Source organism: Sander vitreus, chromosome 8 (assembly GCF_031162955.1).
Source record: "Sander vitreus isolate 19-12246 chromosome 8, sanVit1, whole genome shotgun sequence".
Lineage (NCBI taxonomy): Eukaryota > Metazoa > Chordata > Actinopteri > Perciformes > Percidae > Sander > Sander vitreus.
The window spans coordinates 29883886-29906015 of NC_135862.1; the positions used below are offsets into that span (position 1 = coordinate 29883886).

The 22130-nt window shown below is 44.1% G+C and overlaps 1 protein-coding gene across 1 annotated transcript in view; it reads right to left on the bottom strand.

The window, feature by feature from the left end:
• necab2 (N-terminal EF-hand calcium binding protein 2) overlaps positions 1-22130 on the bottom strand; it is a 155226-nt gene that overhangs the window by 84998 nt on the left and 48098 nt on the right. The window contains exons 4-5 of the mRNA XM_078256169.1: positions 19963-19988; positions 19583-19680 (exon numbers count right to left, since the gene is read on the bottom strand). Coding sequence (XP_078112295.1) covers positions 19583-19680; positions 19963-19988 — 124 coding nt within the window. The remainder of the gene's footprint in view (positions 1-19582; positions 19681-19962; positions 19989-22130) is intronic.

Below are 22130 nucleotides of genomic sequence, written 5' to 3' on the forward strand. Positions count from 1 at the left end.
GTATTGTGAGGCCTCTGGTGATTCCCACCCCTACTATACTGTATGTGCAAGATAGTGGAGAAATACTGTAACTATCAATTAATCACTGGTTGTGAAGATGTGTAATGAGAGCTGTAGTCTGGATCAACGAAAGTTAATTTAAGGGAAAATTGCCTTACTTCCCTTACTTCCCGCTCTCTGTGTGTTGCTGTTCTCAAACTCTGTTCGCTTCGGGAAAAAACAACTAACAAGCTAGTATACACACTGAAAATGGCAAGTTTTGAAAAACATTTCGATTGTGCAACAAGGCGAGCCTGCTTGGTTCTTTCGATGAATGATTGTAAAGATTTAGAAATAATAGGTTTACAGCATTTACTCTCTAACTGGGACGTTTTGGGACCAATTGGCGGGGATTTGCTATGGACAAAATACACATGGCAATACACTGGTAAGAGCAAATGAGGTTTAACCATGTATCCAGCTAATTTAAAGAGCTCACGTTACTGTATTGTGTGAACAGTTAACTTCATCTAATATTGGCGTTTTCTTTTGTTCCGCCAAAAGAAGTTCCTTCCCGAGATTATTTTGGCACTTCAGAGCTTAGCGCCGTCCAAGACGACTGTGATTGGTTTAAAGAAGTGCAAACAACCCAGAGCGCTTTTTTCCTCCTATCCCAGAATGTATGTGTGGAGGAGCCAGACCTTACTCCACAGCACTGTGGAAATGGGTCTAGCAATGTGCGAATATGAGAGCTATAATTGTGATCCAGATGGGATACTGTACATCAGATCCATCGTTGAATTAAAATCTACCCTAAAAGGTCAAATGTGGAACATACAGTACATTTGTAATGCATTTTGTGAGTTTATTTTTGGCATTATCGTTGGTGCTGACTTGTCCATGCTGTGTTGTTTAAGGGCTTCTGTAAGTGTGTCTTTGTTCTTCATTCTGATGACTTATCGCTCAGGCTAATTATCCATTTTAACTGGGTCTAATGGACAAGGTCTATTTGGTAATCAAATACACTGATTTCGCAAACTATACATTATATTGTTTTATACACTTTAATTGAGCCGCTGTTAAAGGTCCCATGACAAATGCTGTCTGTAGGGGGGTGCAAGGTGGAGAGTGGGGGTGTGGCCTTGACAACTGCCACTTTGCTCGTTTGAAAGCCATGATGTCTCTCTCTCATGGGTGGGCCAAATTCTCTGGGTGGGCAAAGCAGAGAAAGGGGAGGTAACCTTGCTCCTTATGATGTCATAAGGGGCAAGATTCCAGATCGGCCCATCTGAGCTTTCATTTTTTCAAAGGCAGAGCAGGATACCCAGGGCTCGGTTTACACCTATCGCCATTTCTAGCCACTGGGGGACAATAGGCAGGCTGGGGGAACTCATAATAATGTTAAGAAACCTCATAAAGTGAAATTTTCATGCCATGGGAACTTTAAATCATTTATGAGCCAAGCCTGTAACACATTTATTTCCACCCTCCGGGAGCTGTTGTTTTACTTTATCTTGTTATTTTATAGAAAAAGAAACTTCTTCATTGGCCTGCATGGCTTGAATTGACAAAAGAAAAGCCCTGTATATAACTCATCAACTGTGTAGTATTTCCACACTGTGTGGGAGCCGGTCTTGGCTGCTATCCTACTTTTTTGGGGGATTTGGGGACGCAAACCCAGCCATTATCCAAGATAGCGTTACGTTTGTCAAAGTTATCGGTTAGCGGTCATTCAAAAAAACCTTTTTCTTGTAACGTCAAACATGAAAACTATTTTAAAGTTTAATACTGTTTTAAAGAGTGTAGGCTACAAGTAAGTCCAGCTACGTACAGTAAGCTAAGCAGCATTTTCAACCAATTCATTGAGATAATGTTGCCTAATTAGCTAACTAGTCAAGGAATCTGCCACTGCCACTGTTATACCACACAGGAAGCAGAAAGCTTCACAGGAAAAGCAACAGTAACTAACCTATCATCATATGTGGTATTTGTGTTGCAGTCAGGATTGAACACAGCTACAAAAAGAAATAGATAATACATTAACTAATTTAAATTTCATTGGAGAGATTTAACTGGTGGAAGTAACAGATGCAAGTGTGGAAGTGGTTAACAGCCGGCAGAGCGCCTAAGTTTGTTCCCAAACAGAAGGCGAGCCCACTAACAGGCTTCATAAACATACAGACTCTTCAGATATCATGCCAGCTTCATTGGCCTTCAGAGAGGGAGACGAGAATGGAGGGAGGTGAAGGGGGATGTTGGAGGCGGAAGGCAGGGAGAAACAGTAGGAGGGAAAGAAGGTTCACAAGAAAAGGAGGGGAGAGGAAGGAGGGAGGGAGTAGGAAAAACTGGAAATTCAGAGAGTGAGAAAATAAAGGGGCTAGGAGCAGTGTTGTAGTACTCGAGAGCGGTCTCAAGACCACTTTTTGAAGGTCTCGGTCTCGTCTCGGAATCAACCTAGTTTTTACTCGGTATTGTCTCTGTCTCAGATGAAGAGTAATCAGGATTTTATTTCAAGACCGGTCAAGGCCACAACTGCAGAGATATCACTAAATGGCCTGTGAATCATCTGATTTATGTGTTAACATCATTACTGTGATTGGATGTAAAACTTCCTACTTCAAATGCAACCAATAACTTGACTCATTTCTAGTTTGAAATGTGTTACTGCTTACCCCCTCCCACCGGTCTCTGTTCAGGTGGTTTTGACTACAACACTGGTTAGGAAAGAAGGAGGACAATGTAGCGTACTGCACATTGTGGTGAGCTTTCGGTTCTGTGTGTTTTACTTTCTCAATCCCTCAGCTCCATTTTAAATCCCTTAGTTTCTCTATCTCTGCTCACCTTTCACCCAATTACCCATCCATCTCCCCCCTCTCTCTCTTTCTCACACACACACACACACACACACACACACACACACACACACACACACACACACACACAGGCGCTCCCTTTCTCACTCCTACAGTCCTCTGCATTATTCATGCCTTGGGTGTAACCTCATCAGCCAACACACACCGAGCTGACAACACAACACACACTCTGCCAGTTCACCCTCTCACTGTCACAGACACACTCACACACAAATTATTCATGCCCACATCATAACCAGTTGTGTGAGACACTGAGGATGCAGTCAGTCAGTCAGTCAGTCAGTCAGTCACATACAGTACCTGGTGGATTGGACGTTCACATTGTCCACCTCCATCTCCTAAACAGGGGACAGACAGGTATACGTGCAACACGCTAGCTGCTCCCCTGCTGCTCCAGTTCTGTGAGAAGCTGACTGGACATACTCTATCTGCAATGCTAATGTACAATAGAGAGAGAGGAGGGAGTAGATGTACTGTTACAGTACAGGCCAGTTTCACTGATGGAGATGAAAGTGGTTATGGTTAGGTCTGGGCATTGTATCTATATTATATCGTTATCAATATATGAGGCTAGATATCGTCTTAAATATTGGATAGCGTAATATCGCAATATGAAACAAGTGTTGTCTTTTCCTGGTTTTAAAGGCTGCATTACAGTAAAGTGATGTCATTTTCTGAACTTACCAGACTGTTCTAGCTGTTCTATTATTTGCCTTTACCCACTTAGTCATTATATCTACATTACTGATGATTATGTATATCTCATTGTGTTAATATTTTGTGAAAGCACCAATAGTCCGATAATAGCTATAGGACAATAGCTCCGCCCTCCTATGTACTTCCGCTCAATTTTCATTTTCCTTCAGTACTACACGTCTGGGTTTGCGATATATTCTTGGGTTTTCTCCGATCAAATTTTAACAGGTCCAATCAGCAAACAGAGGGAGTGGCGGAGAACGATGACGTTGAGGTTCAGTAACCTTCGGCGAGTTCCGTAATGGCGGCAGAGAAAGATGCGGTCCGTTGTGGCAACGCTGCCGAATATCCAGAAGTTAAAGCCCAAGCAAGAACAATCTTTGCTGAGTTTTGTTGGTGGCCATGATGTTGTGGCCCTCCTCCCCACGGGGTTCGGGAAAAGTTTGATTTTCCAGCTCGCTTCTTTAGTGGTGAAGGAGTTAGCTAAGGCTAACGTTAGCGATGCTAAGTCGATAGTTGTTGTCGTCTCCCCTCTTGTTAGCCTGGTCCTACCAGACAGTACGTAGGAGGGCAGAGCCAGGCTACCAGAGTGGCTCTGGGCAGATCCAATAGTTTTAAACTTCAACAGAGTACCAGCCTTCAAGGAAGTTAACACTTGTCAATGGAGAGTGGCCAGACTCTCTGTACAAATGAAATGTACGAGAGTCTGGTAGGACCAGGCTAAGTCAACCCTACAATATTGCCGCAATATGGACATCGATGTATTTGCTCAAAAATATCGTGACATTTGATTTTCTCTATGCAGTACTGGTTTCACATCTCTCAAATGTTTTAAAGGTAGGACTTTGAGTAAAATGTACAACATGTAACAGTGTAAACCAGTCTTGCTAGCTCTTTAGCTTTTTCCTGAACCTGAAGTAAAAAAAATTTCTTGTTATGTCCTTGGTCCTTTTTGATAGCTTTTCATATGGGAAACGGTGAATGATGAAAATTGGTTTTGGTACAGCCCCGCGCACTGTAGAGCGCACTGTAGAGCTAGCACCGTCTTTGGAGGATAACGCAAGTTCACTTTCATTGCCGCTTTCGTGCCACCCGCCGGTTCCACTCATTGTTTCCTGGTTTCCAGAGCTTTCTTCGCCGGTAGCAGCTGTGGCTAGATGGTAGTAGCTTTAACAATGCTTTGTGGTAGGAAAAGGGCGGGTACTTTGACATGCAAGCCAAAAACTACAGACTGACGGGGGGTTGTCATGTTTATTTCTGCGGAAGAGGATTAGGGCCACATGTGAATTTTTTTTAATTTGAGTTTAAAGTCAGAATTCTGAGAAAAAAAGTTGACTTTTTTCTCAGAATTCTGACTTTAAACTCAGAACTGAAATACATGTGGCCCTAATCCTCTTCCGTATATTTCTGCTGTGTGATAGGCTGTTGGATCTATCCATATTGAGTTAAAATGTCTAAATCTTATCAACGGCATTGACAAAAAAATCAACATTGTTTTATTGCCCAGCCCACCGCTTTTAATGGTAGAGCAAGTATTAGTGGTAGCTCTGTCTGTAGCTCAGTCATACACAAAAGTGCAAAAGAAGATTTACATGAAAGAGATAAGCTGGGCTATACTGAAGTGAAATGGTTTAGCAAAGTAATGTACAACTCAGCTCCCTCCTCATCTAGACAGTGATGTCTTTAACCTCCCTCACCTCTTTCTCTCACTGTGTCTTAACTCTTGCACAATCTTAAACTCCCATTCTATTATATCACCTCCTGCACACCCTATAGCGTCTTGTTTGCTTCTTCTTTCACCCTTTCTTTAATGCTATAGTACGCGACTATCCTATATTAATGGTGTAGTACTCAAGACCGTACTCTAGATCGTCTAAAGAGGTCTCAAGACCACTTTTTGAAGGTCTTGTCTTGTCTCGGAATTGACTACATTTTTACTCGGTCTTAGATGAAGAGGACTTGGGATTTAATTTCAAGACCGGTAAAGACCACAACTGCAGAGATATCACTAAATTACCTGTGTATCGTCTGATTTATGTGTTAACATCATTACTGTGATTGGATGTATAACTTCCTGCTTCAAATGCAACCAATAACTTCACTTATTTCTAGTTTGAAATGTGTTACTGTTAACCCCCGAACAAAGTCTATCGGTCTCGATACACTCTGGTCTTGGTAATGACTTGGTCTCGGTTTAGGTGGTCTTGACTACAACAATGTTAATGAACGTCCGTTGCATTCAAGCCATTGCCAAATGAGTTGAGAAAAAGCTAATTAAGACTATCAGCTCCACAACATTCTCTGTGTATTTCTCAGCATGGTTTACAAAATGGTGTCGCCTGGCGACTTTCCCCACGCAGAAGCTCGAGTGATGATGATTAGCTCTTCTGAAGAGTCCATAATGGGTTTTTTTAATTCTCCGTGATCTCCTTGAGCTACAAGCTACTGGATGGAGGAGGGTGTCATGTGGATGCACCATAGTGTTGTTGTCATTACTTAGAATTCCTTAATGGGGGCGACAGAAACTACACAGTATAACTTTAATTTCTTTTCTCTCTTTTTTCTTCCTAACATTACCTCCTCTAAGGGATGCACTTGCTATCACTGTCGACACCACTTAGTGATACAAGTGCATATGACATAAATGTGTGTGTGTTTCTGGGATGCCGTGATTGCAGGGACACGCCGGACTGAACTCCCTGCACCAGGTGGTGTCTAACTACACACACGCCTCGCAAACACACACTCAGGAGTACACACTGCTATTTGTACACTGCAGTAACATCACCTTGGGACATTCAGCACTGTGTAATCATTAAACCCGCCATGTATGTATAATTTATGAAGTGCCCTCACATTCTGGAGCAAATTATCAAATTATCATTCGACGGTGAGAGCATGCAATTAAGTCTTCTGATAATATTTCACCTGAGCTAATTGATTTTGAAAAATATGAATAAAGAAATGTCTCATTGTTGGTCTGAGCACACATCTAAATCATTTATTTATTCCCCATTATCCCTGTGCAACATTTCCCATTTTCTATACCACATTTCCAAATTTCCTTAGCCTATTATGATAATTAGTTTGGTGTTTTCTGTATGTCCAGGTCAGGGAGAGGGGGGTGCTTTATCTAAGTATAAGCATTACAATTCATTTCACAATCGATTACATTAAAACTTTCTTTTCATGTATTCAGTTACCGTTTCTGACTTGTCTGATAACCTTTTACTGCCTTTTGTCAGTTTTGGCGCTCCATACATTAAGGGTGTAAAAATCAATCTAGCCCTCGCAAGGATAGAAGTTCAAGAACCCAGCCTCAACTTTAACGGTGCCACACTCCACCATTGCATTTCCAACATACCGTAGGCCTACTACCTTTGTACAGTCTGAAAGCCCATTAAATCCTAATGAATAAGTGATGATTGCTCCACAAAGAATCATATCATACCCTCTGACCGAGCCAGCTGAGATGCTTTACACACTGACTTCTGTTCCATCCTCTCGCCACACCCCCTTTGCCTCACCCACTCTCCCCTTCTCATCTTTACTTCTCCTTTCTTCCCTTTCTTCTCTTCCCGATCCTCTCCATCAATCTTCCTCCCCTCTTGCTCTCCTCATTCCACTGGCAGGTTATTGTGTACAGACCGAATCACCTCGCCCTGCCCCTTGATCCGATGCGCCTTAATCTTCATGAAGAAAGGAGAGGATGAAGAGGATGAGGTGGGGGAGGTGGTGATGGCTCCGGTGAGGGGGGGGGGGGGGGGGGGAGAAGACAATAGAGCGGAGCCGAAAGGGGGAGAAGATGACAGAAAAGAGAGGCTAGAGGAAAAAAGAGATAGGGTGGTTGAGAAGCAGCTGAAAAGCTCATGAAAGGTCATTCGCCGCCGCAAAACTATTTCCTGAACAGATGTAAAAAAAAGACAGGCTTAACAAGATTTTAGTCTGAGAGAAACTGTGCTTCTGTGTGTGTGATGGTGTGTGTGTGTGTGTGTGTGTGTGTGTGTGTGTGTGTGTGTGTACCATTGTCAACGAGTGTGGCGGCTCAGCCAGTGAAAGCTTGAAAAAATAAAGAGTGCTAACGAGAGTGGCTCATTAGAAAGCATTTATACAGGACAGATGGAGGAGATGTAATTAATTCTCCCATTTTCTCTTTTTGTCACCTGCTTCAGCTCTCATCACCACCGACACACACACACACACACACACACACACACACACACACACACAGTCCTCATGGGAGGGGCCGTTATTTTATCTCCACCTGCTGGAGAGCCAATTAAAATTGCTTTCTGGAACTGCTTTTGATTCTGATGGTGCTATAAAAACTTTCAACAAACGAGTCAGTTGAAACAACAATGGATGTGACGCATTTCAACACATTCGCTTCATCCCTGTGGATTATATCTCTAACGCTGTCTAAACCATGACATTCAGAGGTCTCATCTGGGAATGTGAGTAAGAAGCAGTTAAGACACGCAGGGGGCTTTCTCAAAATCCTTCTCGGCCAAACAAACTGTCAGCCTTTTCCTTTCCTAAAGTTTCCTCTTCAACATAATTGTTGATTGCCGTCATCTTTGATCTTGTTCACAACAATGAGGACTTGCTCATGGAAATGAGTGTTTCCAGAGGAAGTACAGTAAAGTGTGAAACTGTCAGAAAGATGTCAATGATGCCAAATGAAGCCCACAGTGTGTCCTTCTTGTGATGCTGGATGACGACATGCGTGGGATCTGCTTGCAAACAACTGATGGATAGCCAAGCCATCTCTTAACAAGCTGGCTCAATGTAGATATCAATTCAACCTGTCGCCAAGACAACTGTCCCCAAAGTATCCTGCCTCCATGGCAACTGTCACCATAGCAACCTGCACGTACTATGGAGGTGATGCCATGCTGACATGAGCTATGGTACAAAGTTAAAGTTTAAGTTTTGTTTCAGCGTGAAAATAAAACAAGTTGAGAACGCTAATGAAGGCAACAAACTTCAACACAATTGTAGTTTTTTTGCCTGTTTTTGGTCCAACTTCAGTTAACTTACTGTCAGTTGGAGTGACTTATAATTCTACCTTGTCACAACTTTCAACTTTCACTTCTGCTGATTCAAGCTTCAAATACTCAAACACACACTCTTCGAATTGTATAAAAGAAAAGAAAAATTGTATCACAATGCATGCAGAGAAGAATAAGCTTACACGGTAAAAAAATATTTCTAAACAACTTGATCAGATGAGTTAAGTGAGCAACACACTTGTTATTTTAGTAAGGACGAAGCAGGAAAACACACCTTTTTCACAGCAGACATTTTGGCCTGCCATAGCAGGAGAAGCACAGGTGTAAAGTTCCAAATACCAACTTGTAATCGTTATTTATGGCAAAGAGTAAACGTTTTTCCACTGTTGTTTATTTGACAGTTTAGAATTTAGGTGCAAAACCAATCTGGCGCCCCAAAACAGGGGCATATGGGGTTGATTTCAAATCTGTTACAACTTTGCAGTGTTAATAAGTCAATAAAATGAGTATGCAATGAATGCAGGTAACAGACACAAAGCGGATCATAATGTTTACCCAGCTCAATACCATCTTAAGTTAATTATGTTTTTGAAATAACTCTGTTGCTTTCTTTGTGTTTTGGCAGGATAATTACAATTAGTAGCTGGGCTAATCTGATGTGAGGTCAGAGGTGATTTGAGTTTTTTAATCATCACTAATTACTTTATGATCAGCTCATTTGCTGAATCTCAAGAGCCCCTAAAGACGGGCAGCTAATCCACTAATTGATACCTTGGCAGTCAAAATAATGAATACTGCATGAAGTGAATGGAAATATCACATTTGCATGAATTATTAGTGTGTTGGTTGTCCCTCTGGGAGCACGAAGGGAAGGATGATGAGCGACGGTGACACAGGCAGAGACTCAGACATCACAATCTCTCTGGTTATCAGCGTGGATTACAGCTGTGGGTATAAAACTTTTTTTCAGCACATGCCAGAATCATCTGTGTGTCTAAGGGTTGAGGCATAATACAGAGGGTAAAAGGGTAACTACCGCTTTTTTTCCCCTATGTTTTTGTGTCTAAGTGACTGATGGTAACAACAATCTTTGACATTGGTCCAGTATTAAGCAAGATCGCTGCAGTCGGCAGTGGCGAAACAAGCTGCAATGTAAGTTAATAGGGCAATTGTCCAGCTTGTATTTACCTTCACAAAAGTTGATTGATATTCTAAGTGTCTGACATTATGGATTATGGATTATGCATTATGGAAAGGATTTCTAAGGAGGTCGACCTTTCTGTTAAAGAGTAAGATCCTTTTTTTTAACATAAAAACATCCGCGAAATTGCGTTTGCTAAACCCACCAGACTCCATGTAAATAAACAGTCATTTTAGCATCTTAAAATACACTTTTATTCAAAGTTGACAGAAACAAAATAAAACTATGAAAAACCGTTTTGAGACGTCTTTCCACTTTTCCAACCATCACAACTCTAGGTTCTTGGTTGAAATAACGTAAAATAACATCAACATCGGTAAATAACATAGTTTACCGATTTACATATGAAAATATGTTGGCTCTATACACGCTAAAAGTATTGCTTTTTTAAATGGAGTCTGGTGGGTTTAGTGCTAGCGACTTCAGAGCTGTTTCTGGTTAAACAGAAAGGTCTCAAAGAGGTTTTAAAGGTCTATCTCTGAAGGGATCCTTTCCATAATGTTGTCAGACATTTATAATATTAATCTGAGCCTGTCAATGGTAAAACAAGCCCTTTGTGAAGGTAAATACAAGCCGGACAATTGCCCAATTAACTTACATTGTAGCGTGTTTCGCCGGTGCCGACTGCAGCGATCTTGCTTAATACTGGACCAATGTCAAAGATTGTTGTTCCCATCAATCATTTATACACAAAACCATAGGAAAATAGGGTTGAAAGAAAAACGGTAGTTACCCTTTAAGTCAGAAGATGTATATTCTTAAATAACGGCCTAGATGATTATGCAGGTATGCATTGGCTACTGTAATATGTTTTACTCCAGGAGCAGTCTGTAATTGTATTAATCCTGTCTAATATTGCAGGGATTTGGCAGGGTTTTTGCACCATAGCAGAGCCAATACTGGCGCAGTATACTGTACTGCTGAATGATCCAGAGACCCATTTTATTCTTGCTGCAAACCATCCTTGGGTCCTAGCCAAGTGTTTTAAAGAAGCATATACACACACACACACACACACACACACACACACACACACACACACACACACACACACACACACACACACTGAAGCAGAACATGAACATGGATATGGGAGTGTGGCTGTGAACAACTTCTATATATAGCACTTGGGAAAAACTAGGATAACACATAAATGTTCTCCAGCTGACTGCCAGACACAGTCTGTCTATCAGCTCTTGTCCTTTCTCCCTATCCATCATTGCAGCCTACCTGGACCACACACACACCCTCCAGCGCCACAAGCACATACACACATCATTACACCTGATCTATGAGAATAGACTGTGCGTTGCGCTGTATGTTTGGAGGGTCAAATGTAGGGTGACCAGATTTCCCGGAACTAAAACCAGGTCACTTTGCGCGTGACCATAGTGCTCGTGCACGCACACGCTTTTTAACGTGAACATGTGCCAGCCCAGCCCAGACATAGACACAGACAGATCAGACACAATTTTGCCAACGGCACACGTAGGCCTACTGCTCACAACATAATGGGGTATCTCAGTTAATATTCATGAATTCTCTTGGTATGTAGCCTACATATCTAAGAAATAATATTAAAAGACATTGAGTGAGTTTCGTGTGCGACCAACTTTATTTTTCAGAATTAAAGCATTCTTTTGGAAAATGCACCCACTGAACTTGTGAAAAACTATGTGAAAAGATATTTTTCATTGCATGGCATCATCACTAAACGAATTATTTGGACCTGCTGCCACAGGCTTGAGCTAGAGTTATGGTAACACTTTACGGTACGGGTACATGAATTATGAATTCATGCATGAATTAATTCATGATCTGGTTTTTTTATAAAAAAAAAAGAAGAAGAAAGACATTCGGTTATTGCAATAACAGACTGCTCGCCAGTGAAGTAAGATTAAGTCGGGTTACAAGCCAATTATTTTATTATATATTAACTAACTTCCAATTAATAGAATAGCTTCGGGGTAAACACAAGCAAGATCATTAACATGCCTGTGGAGGTGGGCGTGGTCTGCAATCAGCTGCAGTGGAGAGAGGTGTGGGGAGAGAGCAGGAGAGCAGTACCAGCTGAGTTGATTGTCTCAGCTGTTTGTTGTTGTGTAATTAAAGTTCTCCCTTTATATGAGGAGGTTTAACGAACTCTGATGTCTGAGTTGATTTACCCTGAGATGGGAAACTCTGAGTTTTCGGTGTCAGAACAGCTGATTTGAGTTGGTTCAATCAACTCAGAGTAGGTTCACTCAGAGTTAAGCGTGTGCACCACCACTATAAAAAGGCAGCATGAATGGAGCAATGATGCTACGATTCACCATGGTAACAACCACAAACAAACGGGTTGGCGGAAATACTCATGCGCACAAACAGCGAGTTTGAACATGTATTTCGTTAAAAAAGCAACACAGCGGCTGCTACAAAAGAGAGAGGATTTGCGTGGGAGAAAATTGCTACTAGAGTAAATGCGTAAATTCCAATATAGTGTATTAATAATTAATACTTTATGTTTATATTTATATAATAAATATATAATTGTATAATTATAATTAATAAAAATAATAATAATAATATTTATGTATATTTATAATATTTAATCCTAAGTATATATTACTGGTGAAATGATATTGAACCTATAATCCATTTCATTTAGGTGCAATACTGAGGGCGAAAAAGTACTAGGCCTTCTAATCCCATTCTGAAGCTGCAGCACCATCATTAACAGAATTATAATTCATATTCTTTTATTTCAAAGGGTTTACATCATTCACCTGCAATACTGTGGAACTCCTTTTTAATGGCTCTTACTGGTTTGTGTCCAGGGAAGACTACAAAAACATTTAAAGCACGTTTCAGCGCGATCTCTTCTGACGGCGCTTTGCTACAGCAGCTTTACTAAAATGCTCCGCATCACCAATATTGTAAAGAAAACTGCCGTTTGCAAAAAAAAAAACGTAATGTGACACAAATAATCTGCTGGGATGTAGAGCATGTCCTTGATGGTTGACGTTAGTGATATGAGGACAGATAAGGTAATGTAGGCTACATAACTGATAGACTGGGAAGAAAAACGGACATCTCTCCATCCCATGGGCCCACCACCTGTGGGAGGAACCGCTGGGGTCGGGTGCGCTGCCACATGGGTGGCAGTGAAGGTCAGGGGCCTCGACGGACCAGACCCGGGCAGCAGAGGCTGGCTCTGGGGACGTGGAATGTCACCTCTCTGTGGGGGAAGGAGCCGGAACTTGTGCGGGAGGTGGAGCGCTACCGGTTAGATCTGGTGGGGCTTACCTCTACGCACAGTCTTGGTTCTGGAACCATACTCCTGGATAGGGGTTGGACTCTTTTCTTCTCCGGAGTTGCCCAGGGTGTGAGGTGCCGGGCAGGTGTGGGGATACTCACAAGCCCCCGGCTGAGCGCCGCTACGTTGGAGTTTAACCCGGTGGACGAGAGGGTCGCCTCCCTACGCCTGCGGGTTGTGGGGGGAAAACTCTGACTGTTGTTTGTGCATATGCACCGAACAAGAGTTCAGAGTATTCGGCCTTCTTGGAGACCTTGAGTGGAGTCCTGCATGGGGGCTCCAGTCGGGGACTCCATAGTTCTGCTGGGGGGACTTCAACGCGCACGTGGGTAATGATGGAGACACATGGAGAGGCGTGATTGGGAGGAACGGCCTCCCTGATCTAAACCAGAGTGGTTGTTTGTTGTTGGACTTCTGTGCTAGTCATGGATTGTCTATAACGAACACCATGTTCGAACATAGGGATGCTCATAAATGTACTTGGTACCAGAGCACCCTAGGCCAAAGGTCAATGATCGATTTTATAATCATTTCATCTGATCTGAGGCCGTATGTTTTGGACACTCGGGTGAAGAGAGGGGCGGAGCTGTCAACCGATCACCATCTGGTGGTGAGTTGGGTCAGGGGTGGGGGAAGACTCTGGACAGACCTGGTAAGCCCAAACGGGTAGTGCGGGTAAAGTGGGAACGTCTGGAGGAGGCCCCTGTCCGACAGACTTTCAACTCACACCTCCGGCGGAGCTTTTTCGTGCATCCCTGTGGAGGCTGGGGGCATTGAACCCGAGTGGACAATGTTCAAAGTTTCCATTGCTGAAGCTGCGGTGAGGAGCTGTGGTCTTAGGGTCTTAGGTGCCTCAAGGGGCGGTAACCCACAAACACCAGTGGTCAGGGAAGCCGTCCGACTGAAGAAGGAGTCTTTCCGGGATATGTTATCCCAGACGACTCCGGAGGCAGTTGCAAGGTACCGAAGGGCCCGAAGGGCTGCAGCCTCTGCCGTGAAAGAGGCAAAGCAGCGTGTGTGGGAGAAGTTTGGAGAAGACATGGAGAAGGACTTTCGGTCGGCACCAAGGTACTTCTGGAAAACCATTCGCCACCTCAGGAGGGGGGGAAGCGGGGAACCATCCAAGCTGTGTACAGTAAGGATGGGGACGCTGTTGACCTCAACTGAGGAGGTAATAGGGGCGGTGGAAGGAGCACTTTGAGGAACTCCTAAATCCGACTAATACGCCCTCTATGGTAGAGGCAGAGCTGGAGGATGAGGGGGGATTGGCATCAATTTCCCTGGTGGAGGTTGCTGAGGTAGTTAAACAACTCCACAGTGGCAAAGCCCCAGGAATTGATGAGATCCGTCCAGAAATGCTTAAAGCTCTGGGTGTGGAGGGGTTGTCTTGGTTGACACGCCTCTTCAACATTGCGTGGAAGTCTGGGACGGTGCCTAAGGAGTGGCAGACCGGGGTGGTGGTTCCCCCTTTTTTAAAATGGGGGGACCAGAGGGTGTGTGCCAATTACAGGGGTATCACACTTCTCAGCCTCCCGGTAAAGTCTACTCCAAGGTGCTGGAAAGGAGGGTTCGGTCGATAGTCGAATCTCAGGTTGAAGAAGAAGAATGCGGATTCCGTCCCTGGTCGTGGAACAACGGACCAGATCTTTACTCTCGCAAGGATCCTGGAGGGAGCCTGGGAGTATGCCCAACCAGTCTACATGTGTTTTGTGGATCTGGAGAAGGCGTATGACCGGGTGCCCCGGGAGATACTGTGGGAGGTGCTGCGGGAGTACGGGGTGAGGGGGTCCCTTCTCAGGGCCATCCAATCTCTGTACGACCAAAGCGAGAGCTGTGTCCGGGTTCTCGGCAGTAAGTCGGACTCGTTTCAGGTGAGAGTTGGCCTCCGCCAGGGCTGCGCTTTGTCACCAATTCTGTTTGTAGTATTTATGGACAGGATATCGAGGCATAGTCGGGGTGGAGAGGGGTTGCAGTTCGGTGGGCTGGGGATCTCGTCGCTGCTTTTTGCAGATGATGTGGTCCTGATGGCATCATCGGCCTGTGACCTTCAGCACTCACTGGATCGGTTCGCAGCCGAGTGTGAAGCGGCTGGGATGAGGATCAGCACCTCTAAATCGGAGGCCATGGTTCTCAGCAGGAAACCGATGGAGTACCTTCTCCAGGTAGGGAATGAGTCCTTACCCCAAGTGAAGGAGTTCAAGTACCTTGGGGTCTTGTTCGCGAGTGAGGGGACAATGGAGCGGGAGATTGGTCGGAGAATCGGCACAGCAGGTGCGGTATTACATTCAATTTATCGCACCGTTGTGACGAAAAGAGAGCTGAGCCAGAAGGCAAAGCTCTCAATCTACCGGTCAGTTTTTGTTCCTACCCTTACCTATGGTCATGAAGGCTGGGTCACGACCGAAAGAACAAGATCCAGGGTACAAGCGGCCGAAATGGGTTTCCTCAGGAGGGTAGCTGGCGTCTCCCTTAGAGATAGGGTGAGAAGCTCAGTTATCCGTGAGGAGCTCGGAGTAGAGCCGCTGCTCCTTTGCGTCGAAAGGAGCCAGTTGAGGTGGTTCGGGCATCTGGTAAGGATGCCCCCTGGGCGCCTCCCTAGGGAGGTGTTCCAGGCACGTCCAGCTGGGAGGAGGCCTCGGGGGAGACCCAGGACTAGGTGGAGGGATTATATCTCTAACCTGGCCTGGGAACGCCTCGGGATCCCCCAGTCGGAGCTGGTTAATGTGGCCCGGGAAAGGGAAGTTTGGGGTCCCCTGCTGGAGCTGCTACTCCCGCGACCCGACCCCGGATAAGCGGATGAAGATGGATGGATGGATGGATGGGAAGAAAAACAATACCGCTCAAAAAGGTAGGCTAGTATCTGGAAATGAAAATGCATCTATAGTCGGGGCCTCAATATCATCTGCTGAAAAACACCCTGCGAAGTAATACAGCTTCTTCATCAACAGGATCATCAACAAAAGGAAATGCCATTTGAGAAGAAAAAAAAAGGTTTTATAGTCTGCCTAACATGGTTAACAAACCAACACTGTTTTTTTTTTATTCATGCAGATAACAAACTGCGCTAAAATGTGCCTGATACAGTCTGAATGGATGAATGAGGAAATGAGAGAGCGCTGTGTCAGAGGGAGGAGACTGAGAGAAACTCAAGGTTTATTGAAGAAAACCTGCTCCCGACCAGGTTAGGGTCACAGACTCAGTTCCCATAGTACCTGACTCTGAGGTTAAGTTACCCCTCTTTCTGAAACGGGCTGGAGTTACCCCTCTCTCTCAGGTTTGATTAACCTCCCTTTCTGAAACAGAAAACCCTTGATGAGTTTCCCCTCATCTCAGGGTTAACAAACTCAGAGTTTTCACTAAACCTGCTTTCTGAAAGGGACCTCTTTGGAGATCGTTTTGTTAGTTTTGTTAAAACATTGAGCAACGGGCCGTGCGCCTGCCAGTAGCCGGGCCGTCGGAGTCGCACAGTTTGTAGTTGTAAAGTTGTGTTAGGTGTGAGCAGTCAGAGAAAATAAATACTGTTGGCCTGTAAATTGTCATTCTGCTGTGTTCTGTGCTGAGGGTAACCCACGGCGGCAGCGAATCCTGCTACAGTGCCCTTAATAGATCTTAAACCGACCCCTTTCACGTTGTTTTAACATTGTCATTTGATTTGAAAAATATGGATTATAACTGCTTTAAGGTCCTGTGCTATGGTAACGTACACTATACTAAGAGAACACTATGATAAGGGATAGTAGGCCGTGACTCCAGTAGGCTGTGACCAGCTGTCTCCAGTGTTCACAGACATTTTTAACACCTCACTGGAGACATGTCACGTGCCAGCCTGTTTCAAGACCTCAACAATCATCCCTGTTCCCAAGAAGCCAAGGACCACAGGACTTAATGACTTCAGACCCATCGCCCTGACCTCTGTGGTTATGAAGTCCTTTGAGCACCTTGTGCTTTCTCACCTCAAAGCCATCACCGACCCCCTCCTGGACCCCCTGCAGTTTGTCTACAGAGCCAATAGGTCTGTAGACGATGCAGTCAACCTGGCCCTACACTACATCCTCCGGCACCTGGACTCCGCAGGAACCTACGCCAGGATACTGTTTGTGGACTTCAGCTCTGCCTTTAACAACATCATCCCGGCTCTGCTTCAGGAGAAACTCTCCCAGCTTGGTGTGCCTGACTCCACCTGCAGGTGGATCACTGACTTCCTGTCACAGACCATCAGCACCGGATCCCCTCAGGGCTGATCTCTTTCTCCTCGGCTCTTCTCCCTGTACACCAACAGCTGCACCTCCAGTCACCAGTCTGTCAAGCTTCTGAAGTTTGCGGACGACACCTCCCTCATCGGACTCATCTCTGATGGAGATGAGTCACAGGTGGGAGGCTGACCACCTGGTGAAGTGGTGCAAGCAAAACAACCTAGAGCTCAATGCTCTAAAGACAGTGGAGATGGTTGTGGACTTCAGGAAGAACCCAGCCCCACCTGTCCCCATCACCCTCTGTGGCTCCACAATTAACATTGTGGAGTCTTTCTGCTTCCTGGGAACTACCATCTCCCAGAACCTCAAGTGGGAGCTGAACATCAGCTCCCTGCTCAAGAAAGCACAACAGAGGATGTACTTCCTGCGGCAGCTGAAGAAATTCAACCTGCCAAAGACAATGATGGTGCACTTCTACACAGCCATCATTGAGTCCATCCTCACATCCTCCATCACCATCTGGTACGCTGCTAGCACAGTCAAGGACAAGGGCAGACTGCAGCGTGTCATTCGGTCAGCTGAGAAGGTTATTGGCTGCAATCTGCCGCCGCTCCAGGACCTTTACACCACCAGGACTCTGAAGCGTGCTGAAAAGATTGTGGCTGACCCCTCCCACCCCGGACACAAACTCTTTGAGTCGCTCCCCTCTGGCAGGAGGCTGAGGTCCATCAGGACCAAAACCTCACATCACAAGGACAGTTTTTTCCCCTCTGCCACTAGCCTTATCAACAAGGCCCGGACCCCACCATGACTCTCTCCACACCCCCTCTGGCTCTACATGCCACTGTACTTACTCAGCTCTTTTTATCTTAATTCTTACTCTCTTATTTTTAATACATTCTGTGTGTGTGTGTATATATACATATATTTATACTTATATTGTTTGTTCTGTTAACCTGTTTGTTTAACTTATTTTAGAGAATGTGTGACGTGCACCAACAACACCAAAACAAATTCCTTGTATGTGTAAAAAACGTACTTGACAATAAAGCTTTTCTGATTCTGATTCTGACTAGCATTTTATGTTTTGTAAATGTCTCATACACAAAATGAGACATTTACGGTCGCTAATGTTAGCAAACTTCGTGCAACTGTCACTCTCAATCAGATTTTCATTGTAGTACCAAAGCCGGTCTACGGAAAGCCGTTCCACTCCCTATTCAGCCCCATTGTACCGAATTTGGTTGCAGTTCCACCAGAGTTCCACTGAGGGTGATCGCGGTCCAGTGCTAAATGAATGGGACTCTATGGAGCTAGAGGCTAAATGAATGGGACTCTATGGAGCTAGAGGCTAAATGAATGGGACTCTATGGAGCTAGACGGCTACATTTGTCTCTTTTGCCTGATTGTCGTTGAGAAATCTCAGATTTGATTGTAGTTTTTGCAAGTTCAACATGGATTATAGGTCAAAAGTTGAATGAACGAGTACTTGTGTCCTTTCGATTTCTTACAGGTTGAGTCGTTGCTGCCCATAACACGCTAGCATTCTGTTAATGAATGCTGATTGGTCAGTGAAGGACCGATTACGACCGGAGATCCCACTTGACGGCATCCGAAGCAGAGCCAGAATGTCAGAGTGAATATTTTGGCGTGGTCTTTAAAACATTAGCAAACCTCTTTCTAGCACGTGTATTAACAGGGAGAGGCTAACCTGTCAGCTGTGTTGTCGCTGCTTCAAGAGAACAAAGGAAGCGACTCAGAGCTTGCCGTCAAGCAGTATCTCTGGCCATATATGTGTATGACGTCATTGACATTTTAAAAAGGCTTTTTAGAACAAAAAGCCACTTTAAAAAAATCTAACACCCAGCAGTGTGTATTTTCTTAGCCTCCCCTTTCGAATGCAACATTTCAATTACTACACAAAAAATTATATCCTGAGAAAAGTGGATTTTGAGGGGTATAGCTCCATAGAGTCCCATTCATTCTGCACTGGCCTGTGGGCGCCCCCTATATGGAACTCTGGTGGAACTGCAACCAGTTCAGAAGCTGGAAGTAACGAGAGAGTGGAACTTCCCTTATTAGAAATTCTTTGGTATTACCCAAAGGTCAGTCAGTTAAGTCTTCAGAAAATGTATCGACTGAACTTCGGAGGCAGTGGGAGTGAAAACATACTGAATGACAAGACTAAAAGAGAAGCTGTCACTAGCTATCATTTCCACTATCTTTCTCTTTTTCACACACACACGTACACACACACACACACACACACACACACACACACACACACACACACACACACACACACACACACACACACACACACACACCCTTACCTTTTTGGTGAAATCCATGGCTTTGAGGATGGAAAGGTTTAGTGTTTCCAGCGAGGCCAGAACTCCCTCATAGTCGCCCATGTGCTTGGCAAAGTAGTCTGTACACACACATACAGGCAAATTGGCACAGGATTTATTCAACTTTTGTGGTCCTAAAAGTATTTGTAGGGGTTAGCTGAAAGTGGCTGAATTAATATCATATATTTAAAAAAAAATTACAATTGCATTTCAACTGAGAAGTACTTTTTAATAATGGATAAGAGAGAGAATGAGAGCAGAGGCAGGGAAGAGAAGTATATATATGCTTGTGTGTGTGTGTGTGTGTGTGTGTGTGTGTGTGTGTGTGTGTGTGTGTGTGTGTGTGTGGGCAGTCCACTTACCACAGAGTTCCTTAGTGTCAACATTACTATCACAGCATAGCAGAGGAGCAGCAGAGGGAGAGAAAGGGAGGGAAGGAAGGAAAGTAAGAAGAAAGGAAGGAAGAAAGGAAGGAAAAGGATGGAGAAGAGCAGGATCAGAAACAGAGGAAAGGCTTTTTGCATGCAGTCTTAATAACTCACATACACACACACACAGAGTTGGAGTTGGCAGGCAGGGAGCGATCTAACAACTCTCTGACAGGAGTCTGAAACAATCTGCTGCCATCATTCATGCTCAGTTCACTCACTGAGGGAACTCATTTGGCAGCGTATTCTTCACTGGCGTAAAGAAGACTTTCCCTGGTTGACTTACCAGGAGGAAAAAATAAAGAACAAGGGAGAGGTGTGGACAGAGAGACAGAAAAAGAAAAAGTGAGAGAATGAAGTAAGGAAGAGGAACCAGCTAAAAGAGGGATGTGAGATGTAACTGATGATGGGAGAACTGGGGACAGAATCTGTTCATCTTTATTATAAATAAGTAGGGCTGTCAGAATTAACGCGATAGCTATATATATATATATATATATATATATATATATATATATATATATATATATATATATATATATATATATAGCATAGCTATTAACGAGTTAAAGCAAATTGCTCCACTCCACCACTCTTTTTTTTTTTTCACGTACGGGCAGTTCCCGTATTTTGGATAATCAGGAAGCAATGTTGGTTAAAGTGGGCCATTCCAGCACCTTCCATTAATAAGTAAATTAATCTAATTGGCAGTTTTATACATCAGTGTGTCTCATTCATTTAAAATAACGCCAAATGTCCATTTGCCCTATTCACTGTCCACTGTGATTCCATGCAAGGCAAATGTCTGTGGTGAGTTCACATGTCTGTAATAAAAGCAGGACAGTCTCATACTATCAGGTAAAGTCAGCTGAACAGGTGAAGATCATGTGGTCGGTAGCCTTCCGGTAACAAACAGGCTCGGCTGATCCAATGTTTTTAGCTGAGCTGGACAGAGAATATTCGGTTAAAATAGATCAGTGATGCTGTTCGGCCCTCATTGTACACCATAAACTTATTTGGAAGTGAATGTAATCCTGGTGTGTTTTATGTGGAGTGACTGCATCAGACTCACTTTACATACAGTCTATAGTCGGACTCTGTTTAGGACTCTTGTCAGGAACTTGTCATATGGACTTGTGTGCTCTGATTAATTTGGCATGCAGTTTACACACCAGTCATCAACTTAAAGGGATATTTCACCGCTGGAAGGCTGAATATATCTTTAAATTGGGTCACTTATGTAGTATAAATGTGAATTTTTTTTTTTAATTGGTGCCTTCTAGGCCGAGAAAAGCCAGGAAATGTGTTTTTGGCTCATGTGGATGAAAGACACCAAATCCCAGAATGCACTTGTTTCGCTGCGCTGAGTCCACTCCCAAGCCACGCCTACCGTTTACAGACAGACAGTGAGACGGTCAACTCAATTCAACTGTGTTTTATTGTCATTTCAACCATATACACGAAACAACGTTTCACCATGGCTCAAGTGGTGTTACACATTTAAAATATATAAAAACGACATTATATAAAAACGACATACGAAACACATTATATGCTCCGTAAAGTTCAGCTAACACATACTAGCATTAGCGCTTGGTAGGCTGTAAACAGAGTATAAACACAGCGGTTAGCAGTTAGTTGGATACAAGAACCCCATTTCTGTAACAGTCCGTGTTAAAAAAGCCCACCTCCACTAGCTAGTCTTACCCAGTGACAGAGCAGCACTGTTGTTTAGCCATGTTTCCACAACAACAAAAACACAGCAGTCTCTGAACTCGCGTTGGGAGTTTCGTTGAAGTCGGATGTAGTCCAGTTTGTTGTCCAAACTTGCAAGTAGGATTGATGGGACAGGTGGCTGACTAGCGTTAGCTTTCCACATGAGCTAGGAGTATGAGCTAGGGACATCCTCTGCGTTTCACCACTGAGGATACCCCCTTACCGGTTAGCGGCAACCAGCAACACCGCAGGCTGATGTGCTGGTCTCCGTAGCAGGCAAAGCCTTTCAAGTATTCTGGCTAGCGGCACCGCAGGCTGAGGTGCTGGTCTCCGTAGCAGGCGAAGCCTGTCAAGTATTCCAGCTAGCGGCACCGCAGGCTGAGGTG